At 37.4% G+C, this 15,390-nt stretch overlaps 3 protein-coding genes across 3 annotated transcripts; 2 read left to right on the forward strand and 1 right to left on the reverse strand.

The window, feature by feature from the left end:
• The first annotated feature begins 1,115 nt into the window (after positions 1–1,115).
• Positions 1,116–4,481, forward strand: LOC113739729 (enolase 1, chloroplastic). Its single transcript, XM_027267038.2, has 7 exons — positions 1,116–1,828; positions 2,098–2,405; positions 2,546–2,700; positions 2,781–3,098; positions 3,602–3,748; positions 3,837–3,887; positions 4,068–4,481. The coding sequence occupies exons 1-7, from the start codon at positions 1,401–1,403 to the stop codon at positions 4,131–4,133; spliced, it is 1,473 nt and encodes a 490-aa protein (XP_027122839.2). The 5' UTR covers positions 1,116–1,400; the 3' UTR covers positions 4,134–4,481.
• Positions 4,482–4,925: 444 nt separating this feature from the next.
• Positions 4,926–8,510, reverse strand: LOC140005978 (plant cysteine oxidase 3-like). The gene is made up of 5 exons (XM_072047399.1): positions 8,303–8,510; positions 7,341–7,492; positions 6,322–6,484; positions 5,406–5,606; positions 4,926–5,280 (listed from the first exon to the last, which is right to left on the reverse strand). Exons 1-5 carry the CDS (start codon positions 8,466–8,468, stop codon positions 5,153–5,155), a joined length of 810 nt encoding a protein of 269 aa, XP_071903500.1. The 5' UTR covers positions 8,469–8,510; the 3' UTR covers positions 4,926–5,152.
• Positions 8,511–9,122: 612 nt separating this feature from the next.
• On the forward strand, positions 9,123–13,069 carry LOC113738840 (protein MIS12 homolog). The gene is made up of 7 exons (XM_027266117.2): positions 9,123–9,477; positions 9,574–9,631; positions 9,733–9,852; positions 10,626–10,721; positions 10,816–10,954; positions 12,470–12,607; positions 12,706–13,069. Exons 1-7 carry the CDS (start codon positions 9,356–9,358, stop codon positions 12,765–12,767), a joined length of 735 nt encoding a protein of 244 aa, XP_027121918.2. The 5' UTR covers positions 9,123–9,355; the 3' UTR covers positions 12,768–13,069.
• The last annotated feature ends 2,321 nt before the right edge of the window (positions 13,070–15,390 follow it).

A 15,390-nucleotide genomic window follows, 5' to 3' on the forward strand; every position in this document is an offset into this window, starting at 1 on the left:
TTCGGGGAGAAAATCATAAACTCACCTTTCCCAATTTCTTCAGAATATTAGCTCTAATGTTAGCTGTGACATAATCTAGGACCACAATTAACGAACTGAGAAGTCTTCTTTGTTCGTATCATGATAGCCAATTAGGTGTTTTGAGAGTTATTAATTAATATTTTTGATTAGTTCTTTTATAAAAGTGATTTGAGTTTGGAAAGCATGGCTCATCCAAAGCTTTTAGTTAGTCTCTGTTTTCAAATCTATGTCCACTTATTCAATTCTAGTATCGAATTACTCACTGCTTGATCAACCTTAAGCTCACTTCAACCTTCATTAGCATGTAAATCTCTTTTGTATTCAGGGAATGAATATTCTCTTGAGGGCCTAAAATTAGTATTACAGAAAAATTGGTTAAACTTTTTTTTTTTCTCAGACCAAATAAATTTGGTGAAACATATATCCTGGCTTGATCTCAATTTAACTTCTCAATTGTATTCGGTTTTTAGTAGTTTAATTCAATCATTGCCCCTTGTTTTTTACCCAATAAATTCATAAGAAACCCGTTTAATGATAGGACTAATACAAATCGATTACAAGCAAATAACATTACAATTACTAAACCCACAATCAGTGGAATGAACACTAACATATAAAATTATACAAAATGCACCTTGAACTAAGACCTGTTCGTTACGAGACCAAGGTTCACTAAAATTGCAAAAATCCCATTAATACAAATTGATAAGTAACGAGGAAATTGGACATTTTGACTTCTAATTGCCTGATTACTAGAAAGTAGTAAAGTGTCAACCAAATGATAAGATAAGAGACACCTAATGTAAAATTTCTTTTTTTTTTTTTTTGGGTTCAAAGACAACTTTTTTTTTGTCCGATAAAAAGCTAATTTCATTAACGAATTGCTGGAAACTATCCCGTACGGTTCGATTTAATTTAATATTGAAATCCAAATTGAGATCAATAATCATATCATACATTAAACCTCCCATGATCATCCATCTTAATATTTTTTTTGCAGGTTTAAAAAAAAAAAAAAATCTAATAATGCCCTCTCCTTGCAGGTCCCACATTTTCAAGAAAATAGTTCACGGGCCCTACTTAATTTACACTTGAGCGCCTAAACCCTCTCTTCCCCCGGTCTTCCTCCTGCCTGCCTAACGTCCCCTCTCCAATGCTCCAACCTCCACCAACCCATACACACAACACACAGTACACGGTACACTCACAAAAGAAGGCCCTTGCTTTCTTGAATTCTTCGCCTCCTTGGCGGACTTTTCTATAAACCCTCCCACCAACCTTCCCTTTTTAGTTTTTATATAATACCCACAAAATCCCACCCACCCACGGCCTACTACTGATCATTTTCACTCCCATTTCCATTCCAAGACAAACCAGACATGGCCTTGGCTCCGACTCCGCTCTCAAAACCATTCTTTTCCACCAAACCCACCTCCCAAACGCCCCTTTTTACGCTCCCCGCCACCCGGAAAGTTCACACCCGACCCAACACTGTTGTTCGGAGCTCCATAGCCACTGCTCCAGCTGCAGCCACCGTATCAAAAGCCTCTGCGAAGGTAAAATCAGTGAAGGCTAGGCAGATCATAGACAGCAGAGGCAATCCGACGGTGGAGGTTGATCTTGTAACCGACGGCGCTGATGGTCAGCTGTACAGATCGGCTGTCCCAAGTGGGGCCTCTACTGGGATCTATGAAGCCTTGGAGCTTAGAGACGGTGACAAAAGTGTCTATGGGGGTAAAGGGGTCCTTAATGCTGTCAAAAACATTAATGATATATTGGGTCCCCAGCTCGTTGGTGTTGATGTCAGGTACTGTTTTTTTTTTAATCTTTCTTTTCTGGGTTTTGTTTTTCATGATGATTTATTTGTGGGATTTTTTGCTTTTTGATTGATATGTATGTGGTGACAAAGTTTGGAAATTTAATGAAGGATTGACAAAGAATGAATCTTGAATTATGGTGTGATTTGGGTTCATATGATCAGCTGTTCAGAATAAAAATCTGTGCTGCCTTTCTTCTGTATGTTTATGGCTTTGAGCTATGCAATTGAGTGAATATTGGATCTTTTTCTAAATGAAGGAATCAGGCTGATGTTGATGCAATAATGCTGGAAATTGATGGAACGACAAACAAATCAAAACTTGGGGCTAATGCAATACTGGGAGTGTCTCTTAGTGTGTGTAGAGCTGGTGCAGGTGCGAAGGGAATTGCATTGTATAAGCACATTCAGGAAGTGTCGGGGACAAAAGAGCTTGTAATGCCAGTCCCAGCATTTAATGTGATTAATGGAGGTAGTCATGCTGGTAACAATTTGGCCATGCAGGAATTTATGATACTACCTGTTGGAGCTACTTCATTTGCTGAGGCTCTTCGTATGGGTAGTGAAGGTTAGCAAACTAGCCTTCTTGAAACCGTCCCTGATTGGAAAAAAAAACCTAGATAAAAAAAAAGAAAAATCCAACTTTGGGTTTTGCAAATCTACGTGAATGAGAGCACTAATTGATTTCTCTACCCTGTTCAAATTCAGTTTATCACACTCTGAAGGGAATTATAAAAGCAAAATATGGACAAGATGCGTGCAACGTTGGAGATGAGGGGGGATTTGCTCCCAATGTGCAGGACAATAGGGAGGGACTGGTACTGCTCATGGATGCAATTGAAAAGGCTGGTTACACAGGGAAGGTAGGATGGTCTCGATAGATTTGTCCTTCATTATTCTTATATAGCCTATCTGATACCACTTGTGGATGTGGTTGGCACAGATTAAGATTGGGATGGATGTGGCTGCTTCAGAATTCCTTACAAAAGATGGGAAATATGATCTCAATTTTAAGAAACAACCAAATGATGGTGCTCATGTGCTCACAGACCAGAGCCTCTGTGAACTCTACAAGGAGTTTGTAAAAGATTTCCCTATTGTATCCATTGAAGACCCTTTTGATCAGGATGACTGGAAATCATGGGCTTCTTTGCAGTCCTCAGTTGACATACAACTAGTTGGTGATGACTTGTTGGTCACTAATCCCAAAAGAATAGCTGAAGCAATTCAGAAGAAGGCCTGTAATGCTTTGCTACTAAAGGTAAGTGATTTCTCTATCAGGGCCTCAGTTGTGTTTGTGTAATGTATCTATTTACTGCACTCTTTATTGTTGATGTTCATAAGCTAACCTATTTTCTTGAGTTTGGGCATCTCATATGTGGTCCTTGCTTACTATTTGGCCTTCAAAACGTTTGTCAAGTAATTGTATTTGATTTGTGGAATGAGAAGTTGAAGAGACAGCTATTTATTTTGATGTGCTTATGGTGAATTTTAGAAAACTTTCATGTATCTCTTGCATATTGTGCAATCCTGTTGTAACTCCAGCTCAAACTATAATTTGGGTCATGTTTGAATTTCCATGTTTAGATCTGCTTTCTAGTTTCAAACTTGCATTTTTTTTTGTTGGATAGAAAATTGTGATAGATGCTTTGGTTCCTATATGATTTATGACGTGAAGCAGTTCTCATGTTTAGGTCATGGGTTGGTTACTTCTTGATGCTTACCTAGTGAGGAAGAACTTATTTCTATTCTCAAATGTTGCAGGTTAACCAAATTGGTTCAGTAACCGAATCAATCCAAGCAGCCCTTGACTCAAAAACTGCTGGGTGGGGTGTTATGGTTAGTCATCGTAGTGGTGAAACCGAAGATAACTTCATTGCAGATTTATCTGTGGGTCTGGCCAGCGGACAGGTATTTATACTGACGATTCTTTGTCATGGGAAATGCATGTTCTTCTACTCTAAATTTTTCACTAACAATTGCATCTTTTGTCGTCTAGATCAAGACAGGAGCACCCTGCCGAAGTGAACGGTTGGCCAAGTATAATCAGGTCAGAAATTTTTTTTCCCCTTTCCTTTTTGTTTCCATTGGATGCATTTGGCCTGAGGGTGGCGTTAAAGGAAAAATGGCATAATCACATCTTGGTTTTGTTTTGTCTAGTTCTTCCATTCTTCTATCATTCTCTACTTGGTGCTTAACAATTTTGTCTTCTTAATTTGGTTACTTGCAGCTTCTTCGCATTGAAGAGGAGCTTGGAAATGTTCGCTATGCTGGTGAAGCTTTCAGATCACCTTGAGAAGACAGCAAATTTCAGCTTTATTTGATTATTTTTAGCTTAAAAACGGATGACTGATGCTGAGCATCCCATAATTGACGATTCAAAGATGATGGCTGGAGGCCATTTTGGTATACTGAACGGCTTCTGATGTGCTGCGACAAGTTGGAGGATTAGGAGGATTTAGAAATTGTCTGATTGGCCACCTAGGTTAATATCATGAATGAAATAAATAAAACTGTTTGTATTGTGGCCTATGAGATAGACAACTCTTTTATTACCCCAGGTGAAGCGCCCGTTGGTGTATACATTTGTACCTCTGCTTTAGTGAATTTTGGTAAATTCTACAAGCTCAATTTTGCTTAGTAACTTCAGTTTTTTAGTCTTGATTTGCTCAGCATTTCCCCTTGTGCATGCTTTAAGGATCACACACTGCAAAATATGAAGCCTGCATGTATGATCAAACTCTAGATGCTTGCTTCTTACCCTAAATATCATCCAAATTAAAATTACGGTGCAGGTTACAAAGACAGATTACTTGAAACTATAAATTTCAGATAAGGCTCAAGCGAACAAGTAGTACTACCACATCTAGGAAAATGCATTCTGCATACTCTTAGACATGTTCATTAGACTATGCTCAACATGGAAAGAATAATTTGACCTATTCTTTTTTTTATTATTTTTTCTAATTTTTATCGGTCGTTAACAGCTAATCTAACATAATTTACTTCTACTTTTATTCTAACCTACATGGGAGCAGAAATCCAACGGAACCTAGAGAAATTGATGGAGACTAAATCACCATCAAACTAGACGGATGCACTATGCACTGTATGGATTTAGAAAAAGCCACAAGTTGATACAACTGATTGGGGGCTCTCCTATACATTGATACTGACTTAGGGTGGCAACATTGGCTTGAGGAATTATTCAAACACATAACAAAACATATAGGGAGTAAAAGATGCAACTAACAGCAGGAGGAACGTCTTCCACAATTCAACCCCAAACAATGCCATACGATATTTGCTAAACTACTACTCTGTTTGAATAGCTGGACCAGTGTATGTTCCCGAGCGCATGTACAGATCATCTGGTGTATTAATTTCGGCAAGCCATGCGTAATCCTCTTCTTTTCCATTCTGTACCTCATCTCCATCTGCGGCTGCAAAAAAATTCCAACAATACTTAATATTATTATAGCCCTATGTGTGGTAGCTATGCAACCACTTAATACAATAAGCAGAGTTACTATACATGCCTCATTAGCATCAGAGTTGAAGAACTTACAGAAGGTGGAATAAGGATAATCATGGTAGTAAGTACATTTTCTGCCAGCTGCTTCCAAGTAAGGAGGTGCAAGAATGTCGAGCACTGCACAAGGAGTGACTGCAGTAAAACAATGCAGATTGCCTCCACTCTTTGGGTATAAGACAGATGTACTACAAGGTGCTGTCAGAACTTTATCAACTGCCAACTTAGCCAATCTCACTGCCAAACAAGGATACTTTAACCAAAATGCTATAGAAAGAAAATAATTAAAGGAGCAGCATTTTACAAATAAGCAGCACATGCAACCATGAGGCATCATATTGACTTGGCAGTTAAATTTGCCAATTGACAGGCATTTTTCATCTTGCCAATAATGGACATGTTAAAGAGAAAGACACTCAATCATTAGGAATTAATTCACCCCACCTCAAAAGAAGCAAATTAATGTTTCAAGAAGACAAAGTTGTTCCATTTACTTTGCAGAAACTCTGTGGGTTGGAAAATTCCATTTCTGGAACTCCTCCAAATGACTATTTACATGTGTATTTTCAACTATCACAAACTTTGTCACTTCTAACTTCAAAGAGTTTTTTTGTCTAAAAACTCGAAAGACACTCATTTCATTTGCTCAAAATCTGTAGGTTCAAACACATTTATATTCAGACAGACTAAGTGTACAATATAAGGCACGGCAAGAACTTTAGGTGCAAAAAGTCCTCAAGGGTGCTTCCGTAAATTAAACTTTCTTTCTTTCTTTCATTTCATGCCAGATGATACCAAAGGCTTGTGTGTAATTGGGAAATCCTTATTGAAAAATTTAACTTGCAAGAGAATGAACAATGAATGAATTGGATTGTGACAAACTATCAAAAACCATAAGTAATCCTTCTTTGATAATCTTGATAATCAATTTGGCACTGGTATAGAATTACACCTGTTGGATGACCTGCTTGCTTGCCTTTCTGGACCAGGGCAGGCTCCACCCAGTCATATGCCTTAACATGCAGGGAACCATAGAGTACTTTGCTGAAGACAGTCATCCCAGGGTGGTCATGAAGTGGAATAACTGAGGAAGTGGGGAAACAGAATACACACATCTGCATTAAACATCATCAACTTGATCATCAACCTGAACTAGTTCTTGCACCTACAAAGAGAAGAATGCAAGATGCATTGAACAGGTGTAAACCTACAAATCTCCCTGGGTAAGTGGAAAACGAAATTCAATGCACAAAATTGGGTAATGGGATTAATCAAAAAGTAAATAGGCAGATCATCTGAATATGAGCACCAGTAAGAAATCCTATTTGTGGTTGAGGCAAAAATGCAAAAATTGCATCAAACAAGCGCAGGAAAGAGTAATACCCCAGAGCAACTATAACTAACATGATCTCTTATCAGCTAAGTACTTAACTATTACACAGTAGGTACACACTAATCACCCGCTGGCACAGCAGAATGCATTCACCAGAAGTTCAGAATAGTAGTTTGTCTCTTTCATCAGAAGTATACTGCTAACTTACTGTCCCCTACAACAATTTAAATTTTGGGAGAAGTAAATTCTGGTAGGGCACATCTTCTGGCATGCTGTGGTTAATAAGCACAGAATTGTATCGGGTTAATCAGTTGTTTGAAGCCATAGGACAGAACAGACTAGGAATTTGGGCCTGCTGAAAGAAGCATCATTTAGCCATCTCAAATTGGCACTAAATGGAGAGAGAGAAGTCATAGTGAAAAACTAATGCCTATGCCATGTTGATGCCAACCAAACAACGTGAAAAACCTATTTTTGCTTCCCATCGTTGAACAATTTGGCGAGCTATGGCTTAGAAGAAGAAGACAACACAAAAGAGTAAAGTATACACAACATTGGAGGTCCTATGTTGGAAACTCATTCCAGTACTAAATGCAACCAATTGTAACAAGCACAAAGAAAGAACTAAGTAATCTTACCGTAAAACTATCTCCCTCATGTATATCCACATAAGTTATTGGTTGAGCCCAACGATCTACCCTATTAAATAAATTAAGTCCAAGAAGACCATGACCTCGATCATCCTCTTGGTTTTCGTCTCTGAGACCAACATCTGCTGGACCAATTGTATCTACAAGTAGATGACAAGATCAGCACAAGGACAAAATAGTACCTGAATAATTCAACTAAAATAAACAACCCCCTCTAAGTTGAGCACTCTGATTCCAGGTGACTTTCAGGCCCTATTTACAGCTATAAATTGAAATTGTAACTAAATTATGTGTTTGCATTTGGTTTGATGAAAATTGAAGGAAATCGATTGCAAATCGTAATAAAGTGAATGCCACTGGCTTCCACTATGGTCGATAGAAAACTACCATGTATCAAAATCTCTATTCATTTGCAACACGGCAACATTAAGAGCTTAAACTTCATCTACATTGCTCAAAAAAATATCATCCCACATGTCAAAGACACAATCTTTACCATAATCAGCCGCCGAATTCACACTCTATGCACATCAATGACAACAACCATATCCCAACTCCTAATGTTGCTAAAAGATTATTAATACTATTATTTTTGTTTTCTTTTACGTTATACTTCACTTTCTTCTACACCCTTTTACTCCATGCGGAAAAATTACTCAATTATACCAACCAACTTTTCCTTTCATATAAATACAAGCTTTTCACAGTAAATAGAAAAGAATTTAATAACTTCTGCTTAGCATCACCTCAGGCATCCAGATTTATCCCTTCATTTAATTATTACAGATATACTCAAGGATCCAAAGTCCTAGCTGAAAACGGTAAAATAGCGAAAACCCATTGGTACAAATAATTCTATTTTACCAATAAATCACAAAATATAAACCCGTCACAGTTTCCTATTAAACAAATCACAAAGCACAGAAAAAGAGAGTATGAAGAAGAAGTACCTAATAAAGAGCAGAGCTTTTGTGTTGCTTTAGAAGAAGGTGGGAGGTTTCCTGAGGACGTAAAAGTCTTTTTACAGAGGTCATACAAGGCTTGAATTGAGGAGGAAGAAGAAGAAGAGGAAGAGCTCTTCTTCGTCATATTGAAGAGCCTTCGATGCAGGCACATTCTGAGGAGGGCATGGGCTTCTGGTCCGGAGAATAAAAACACACCCCATTAGATTTTATCAGATGCAGTTTGAGATACTTTAAAGGTTTTGGGGTCAATCTGAAAACTTAAAATTAATTAAACTACCGGACAAGAACGAGTCAACGTGTCAGGTGATGGCAGCAAAACTTGGGAAAAACATTTTGTACTCCTATAAAATAAAAATTACTTCTCCATCTCTCCTCCATTTTCTCTTATTAGGCAATTCTACTCTCTCACAGTGAGCGGTAGTAAAAAATTTGTGTCCACTAATCTCTTTTTAAGACATTATTGTCTGCAATAATGCCCCTTAATTGTTATCATCATTGAATTATTAAAAGTTTAATTTTGGCTATTAAATTATCTGGGGTTTAAATTTCGAATCATTTTATCAGATTTAATTGTTAAATATGATATGTTTGAATGCTAGCATAATTTATAAGATAAAAAGAAAGTGCAAAGTTAAAGATTAAATTTCATGGATTGATTTGAAATTTAAATTTTAGATAGTTCAATGATTAAAATTAAATTTTTAATAATTCAGTAATCAAAACTCGATAATTTCAAAAGTTTAATGACTATCCGAACAATTTGCTCTATTTAATTCGTCTATGCTGCACTACCATCCGAACCGGCGTCGTTTCGGATGGAACTTAACTAGTGAACACTGAACAGTACTCTTGAGTTTCAGTTTTCAGGGAATCACGAGTGGTGATTTGGCGGGAAAATCGAAATGGCAAAAACAAGAAGATAATCCGCGAAAAGAAGAAAAAAAATCCCTCATTTCAATTTCTCTGCACCTAAAAAGTTTTCCTCCGCCTCTATCATTTTCGTCAGTCGAAAAAATTGCAGAAAAAATTTTACAAAAAATGGAAGGCAGCGAAAGCGAAGCAATTTTCGAATCACTGAATCTGAATCCGCAGCTGTTCATCAACGAAGTCCTCAATTGCGTCGACGATTTAGTGGACGAAGCCTTCACTTTCTTCAACCAGTAATTATCGCTTTGCCCTTCTTCTGTACATTAATCATCCACAGCTTAATTTAAAAAATGATCATCTTTTCCGTAACCTCTTGGGGTGGAATTCAGGCAAGCATCAGCGGTTTTGAAAACGGACGGTACGGATCGATCGGATGATTTGACTAAGGTGAATGAAAGTTCAATTTTTTTTGTTTTGGTAGGTATTGGACTTGGGTAGAGTTTTGCTGTAGTGCGATTGATTTTGCTAATTTTTGGTGAGATTGATAGGGTGTGGCCAGTATAAGGAACATAATTCAGTCCAGTTTGGAAAAAAGGTTGAGTATGTGGGAGAAGTACTGTTTACGCCATTGTTTTGTTGTTCCAGAAGGATTTTCCTTGCCCAAAGCTGTAAGTTTCTCTGAAATAATTCTTCTTTTTTGAGTCAATTTGTTTTCTCTGTTGACTGCGCTTTTTGAAGTGAAAATTGGTGAAAACGGTGCCCTTTGAAAGGTTCAGTTCTAAAAGAAGGCAAAGTTTTGAGCTTATTATTGTAAACGGTGCAGCTAAACAAAATCTCCTTTTTGTACACATTAACTTCATATGGTGTTATCATAAATGAGCTCAAAACCGTGTCTTGTTTGTAATTAGGCCTTCAAAATGCCTACTTGTCACCAATTTTTTTTTAAACAGTAGATAGCCTCTTAAATTGGTATGTCTCCATGTAGGGGCATAACAAAATGTTAACTTTATGACTTCTTTCTGTGGAATGAACATGATAAAGATTGAATTGATATTGAGAGTCTTCCCATAAGCAGTTCAGCTCATGACTGAAATAACTTGAAAAAAGTTTAAGTTTTCAGTGTTTGAGTATTACTCTTTGTGATTTTGACAAAGTACAAACAAATAATGAGAATGAGTAAGTCCATTTGGTACTCCATGGACGCACCTCACTTGCAAAATAACGAGACCTACTGTCACTTTTTAGGATTTGATGGAATAGTTGAAACCTTTTTTCATCATCATTATTATTATTCTTTATTTTAGTTCATCAAAGAAATGATACTCTATCCTGTTCGCCACAATGAACTTGAAATATCTTCACTTAAGATGTTATTTCTGAACATAATTCTGTTAGTAATCTGAACTCAAAAGCTGACTATTCTTTATGAACTTGCTTCTAGAATGGCTCATCTAATGACACTTCAATGGACCTCGACACTGTTGATGATTCAGAATTGGACAAGCAGTTAGATTCTCTGAGAGACAAGCTCATTTTGGTACGTAGCCTTTGTGCTCTTGAAGTCTGTATGTGCTTTTGTTGAATTAAGGATTTTGTCTGTGCTGCCTTTTCCTGTTAACATATTTATCCAGGTTGGTAAAGAGTCTGCTCAGCTTAACAGTGAGATCCAATCATTAGAGAGGCAATCAGACTTAATCAATAGCTCTGCTGCTTCTATCCATGAAGCATTACAGCTATATGAGAAACACTCTATGGATGATATGTTGAAAGGTGCTTCATTTGATCTATATTTGTATGCAACACTATTTTTTGCAAGTATTTCTAATTATGGTGCTCTAGGACATTATGCTGTAATATATCTAAGGAAACTCTGGTACTGTTCTAATTGTTTATGAAGTCAAATTTATAACATAGTGACTGTTTACTGCTCTGATATGGTTCCAAGATTTCTTCAAGGTACTGAGTTGTGGATAAACACACCTGGTGAGACTGGAAATTGGAGAAAGAGAGTTGTGCAACTATCAGTGGTGTATTAGCAAAGTAGAAGGTGATTTTAGAGTGATTATATTGCTAATAGATATAATAAATGTCAAAGAAGCCCAGTAGATGCACTTATCTGGCGGACAGATGCATGTTATGTCATTATTTGTCTACTTCCACTGAAGAAGTGTTGTTTAGTGATAAGTTGATGTTCATATCATTTTTCAGTTGAAAAGAGATATCTGTAGTTGCTTGCATACTTCTTAGTATAGGACTATTGATGATTTAAACCAGGCTTAGAACTAAAATTAACAATCTTGTATACCAGAACTGGAGCTTGAGTAGGAAGGAGGTGATATTATAGAGGCCGTAACTAATCTTTGTGAAAAATGGGCTATTACTTCGGTACGATGAAATGGACACTTACACACTGAGACATGGGTGGAGGGGACAGGTGGGTAAGAAAGAAACAGATGTAGATGGAGGTCGAGCGAGAGAGAGCTTGCCAGATTCAACTTACCCGAGGGATTACCTTTCAAATGCCATGCATTCTTTAGGATTTAAGATTCATACTAGGAGGAAGTTTGCTCTAGTGGTAAGTTTAGCTATATCATTTGTATTTCTTTTTTCGTTAGTGGTTGTATTAGATTTGTCTGGAATAACAGTTGGGCTTGTACCTGGCTTACCTAACTGAGTCTGAAGATGCATCACTCTTGATATTGATGGAGATGGATGGTAACCTTAGAGATGGATAGTTTTGGCATTTTCATTCGTGCTTTCCCTCGTTTTGATTAGGCTTATCGTCTTGTTTAATTTACTGCATTTTGATAGAATATTATTCTTGGCTTTCCTACCAGTACCTGTACAACTACCCACCAATTGAATCATAAGAGATGGATTGATGCAAAGTATCCTTCCACTGAAGCCTTTAAAATTTCATCCTTCAGCGTTATGATTGACTTCAAGTTCTGCTGATTGCTGGGTGCAATGTATTTCCAAGCATTGGTGTGGACTGTACGAATGTCCACCTATTAAATCATAACAAGTGGAGTGTTAGAAAATAAAAGTGACTTAAACCTTAAAACTTCACATACTTTGGCTTTATGTTTGTCTTGAAGTTCTGCTGATTGGTGTGTCCACTGTCTTCCAGAATATTGCAATTACTCCAGTCTTTTCATCATAAATCTACAGAATCTAAATAGTAGCAGTCTGTGGTTTCCTTAATAGCTGCAAACCTTTCAGATGATTATGGATGCGACTGTGGATGGTAAGCTGCATTTTGAGAAATGTTATCCTGTCTTGCAGAGTTGATTAAATATTCTTCAGAATTCCATGCAAAGGTGGACAAGCTGAGAAGCAGTAGATTTGAGGACATTGAACATGGTAGAGCAGAGAGGATTCACATGCTGAATGGAGACATCTCCAAAGCTAATCGTCGCTTTGGTGAGCAATAAGCGGTTTATCAAGTTTCAGTTCTTGCACTCTTATTTTGTCAAATTAATTCCCTATATTTATGGTCTACTGCTGCTTGTTATTAATAGGGCTTTTCAATGCTAAAATTGAAGAACTGCAAGAACTTTTGGACGACATGAACACTAGGTGAATTTCTGCCTAGTGACTTCATTCCCATTCCTGTAAACAAATGCTATGATACTGCTGTAGTAATTGTAAAATTCTCGTTTTCAGTTTTTATTGCTCATGCAATGTACGAGATAGATGATCTTGAACAGTATTAAAACTTTAATCTCGTCATTTCTCATATAAGTTTCGTTTGACATGTTATGAATGTTTTTGCTACCCATGCCAATTGTCCATGTAAATTGACTTTGGATTGCCCAGAAGGCTGTGACTCATTAGTTGATTGTAGGCAATTCAATGCAAGGGAATGATAGTGATTCTACTGTATCTTTCGGCAAAATTAATATCTGTTTATTCTGCTCTTTCTCGGTGGAAACATAACTTATCAACTGTCTAAATTGCTTAGCGTATGGTAGTACACAGCCCACTCAATAAGTGCCAGCCTTTTCTAGGTTCAGCCAATACCTCCGAATTATTTTGCAATGAACTTAGATACAAGGAGGAAGAAGCGATCATAAATTGCACTCCTACAACTCCAGATGGCTGCAAGAAGCAAGCACAGTTACAGTAACCATTGCACTCCTACAACTCCAGATAGCTGCAAGCAAAGTACAGTTTGGTTACAGGATCATATTTTCACATTCTTGCTGCTGAATCTACTTTGAATGGATTTTTCTGCATCCCTGCACAGAGTGGAAAAATTACAAGTGAAGTTCCGGAATATAAAAAAAGAACAAGTTTTCTAGCACAAATAAATGTGCAGATAGATTGAAATAGATCCATGACATAAATGGATTTTCCTGCATCTGTCCACAATTGGCAATTAAATTCACGTCTATTGACATCAGCGTCTACAGTGACAATGAACATAGGGTACTCCATCTTTAGTAGGTACAAGAGTAGTAGGAAGCCCCCCATAAGCTTCTACAACAGCGAGGCAATTCTCAAAATCTGGAATGCTATATACAAACAAGTTCGTCACTCTGCCAATTTACGGGGTATAAATTTGTACCTTGTTTAAAATTATGGTGGTATCCTAAGCTTACTCTTTCCTCCGTAGCACCTTGTTTATTTGATGAAGTTCCCTTGTTTAATTGAAAATTATGATAGAACACTTAATTTAGCACTTGAATCAATATATTAGTTTCTTATATATTCACCAAAATCTTATGTCCTTGACTATAGGAGTAATAATTGTTTCGTTTTTATGCATTTTGCACATGTCTTGGCTGGGAATTCAATCATCTTCAGCTGTTTATGCTCTTATACTAATACTATCAGAGTTTGGCCGTCTGAAATGCCACTGAACAGACTTCCCAGGGCCGCGGTACCTAAACTTGTATGTGGTTTGTCTATTTTTTTCACCGCCAAACCCAGGTGAATGCATGAATTGTACACGGGGATACAGAAAAGCTTAGCAAACTGCCTTTCATCAGCTCGAGCTTCATCTGTGAAAGATCAAAATTTGGAAGCATATTATTATGTAGCAAATTTAGCATCGGCTACTAGTCTATACAAACAATCCAGGCTCAAGTTTACAAAGCATTGCTACTTCAAACCTATGTAGGGGTCTGATCCATGTTGACCAACAAAAGTTTAACTTGGGTTTTAGACATAATTTATACCATACTGGCCGACGAAAGAATATTCCCAACTTCCAACATAGAGTTTCCCATGATGTTCTAGAACAGTTGTAATGCGTTGATTGTACTCTTTACTGAGATCAGCAGCGTCTAAAATTCCTGCTGAAGGACTGATTTTGACGCCTTGAGGTGCAGTGGTGGTGGAGTCATTACGAGGAATATTCACGGCAACCCAGAACTCTCCTTCTTGATTTCTTTAGATCTTGTTTAGGCCTCCAGGAAATGTCAAGAAAATTTCAGAAGTGCCAGCTTTTTCTCGTTTAAGCCAATACCTTCGAATTCTCTTCTCAAGGTACTCCGAAACGAGGAGGAATGGGGCATCACTGCTGGTTGCCACTCCTAAAGGTCCAGAAGGTTGTGTGAGCAGTACGGTTACTTTTTTGGTTTTCCGATCAAATTTTAACAATCGTCCCGTAGAATCACCACTTAGGATCAGGGTTCAAAGTCGTAGTCGCGGTTGCGGTCCACATCGGTTTCGGCATATCGGTCGCGGTCTCGATGAGACGTAAATTTTTGAAATATTTAATATTTTAAAAATTATAAAAAATATGATAAATAAAAATTATTAAAAATTATTAAAAATAATAAAAATTCGAGTTGACTAGGAATGATTCGGTGTGACTCGATCTTTTCAACCCTTCACGGTGACGTTTCGACGAGTCAAGTATCTTGAAATCGTATCGTCCCGATATCATATTGGGAGGGCTCGAGACGGTGACGACTCGGCCGAATCGTCTCGGATTCGGACGAGTCTTTGAACCATGCTAAAGATAGATTTTACTGTATCTCCGAGTCATCTCGGACTCGAACGAGTCTTTGAACCATGCTAAGGATAGATTTTACTGCATCTCTGCATAATGAAGGTGAAGTGTATCATAATGGAAGTTTAACGAAATCATTTGAGTCCGTACAAGTCATTTGATGGCTGGGATTGTAATCACAGTATATGCCATTGTCTTTCTCAATGTTTTGAAAAATAGTATATATGAGCTAAAAAAGAAAATG

The sequence above is a fragment of the Coffea arabica genome, chromosome 4e, assembly GCF_036785885.1.
Source record: "Coffea arabica cultivar ET-39 chromosome 4e, Coffea Arabica ET-39 HiFi, whole genome shotgun sequence".
In the NCBI taxonomy this organism is placed as follows: Eukaryota; Viridiplantae; Streptophyta; class Magnoliopsida; order Gentianales; family Rubiaceae; genus Coffea; species Coffea arabica.

Excerpts from the sequence above, each read along its gene's own strand:
- LOC113739729 (XM_027267038.2), top strand. The coding sequence starts at position 1,401 with ATGGCCTTGGCTCCGACTCCGCTCTCAAAACCATTCTTTTCCACCAAA. Across the intron at positions 2,406-2,545 it reads TCTTCGTATGGGTAGTGAAG|TTTATCACACTCTGAAGGGA; the intron begins GTTAGCAAACTA and ends GTTCAAATTCAG. Across the intron at positions 3,099-3,601 it reads GTAATGCTTTGCTACTAAAG|GTTAACCAAATTGGTTCAGT; the intron begins GTAAGTGATTTC and ends CAAATGTTGCAG.
- LOC140005978 (XM_072047399.1), bottom strand. The coding sequence starts at position 8,468 with ATGTGCCTGCATCGAAGGCTCTTCAATATGACGAAGAAGAGCTCTTCC. Across the intron at positions 6,485-7,340 it reads ATGAGGGAGATAGTTTTACG|ATGTGTGTATTCTGTTTCCC; the intron begins GTAAGATTACTT and ends TGTTTAATGCAG. Across the intron at positions 5,281-5,405 it reads TTATCCTTATTCCACCTTCT|CCGCAGATGGAGATGAGGTA; the intron begins GTAAGTTCTTCA and ends ATTTTTTTGCAG.
- LOC113738840 (XM_027266117.2), top strand. The coding sequence starts at position 9,356 with ATGGAAGGCAGCGAAAGCGAAGCAATTTTCGAATCACTGAATCTGAAT. Across the intron at positions 10,722-10,815 it reads TGAGAGACAAGCTCATTTTG|GTTGGTAAAGAGTCTGCTCA; the intron begins GTACGTAGCCTT and ends ATATTTATCCAG. Across the intron at positions 10,955-12,469 it reads TATGGATGATATGTTGAAAG|AGTTGATTAAATATTCTTCA; the intron begins GTGCTTCATTTG and ends CCTGTCTTGCAG.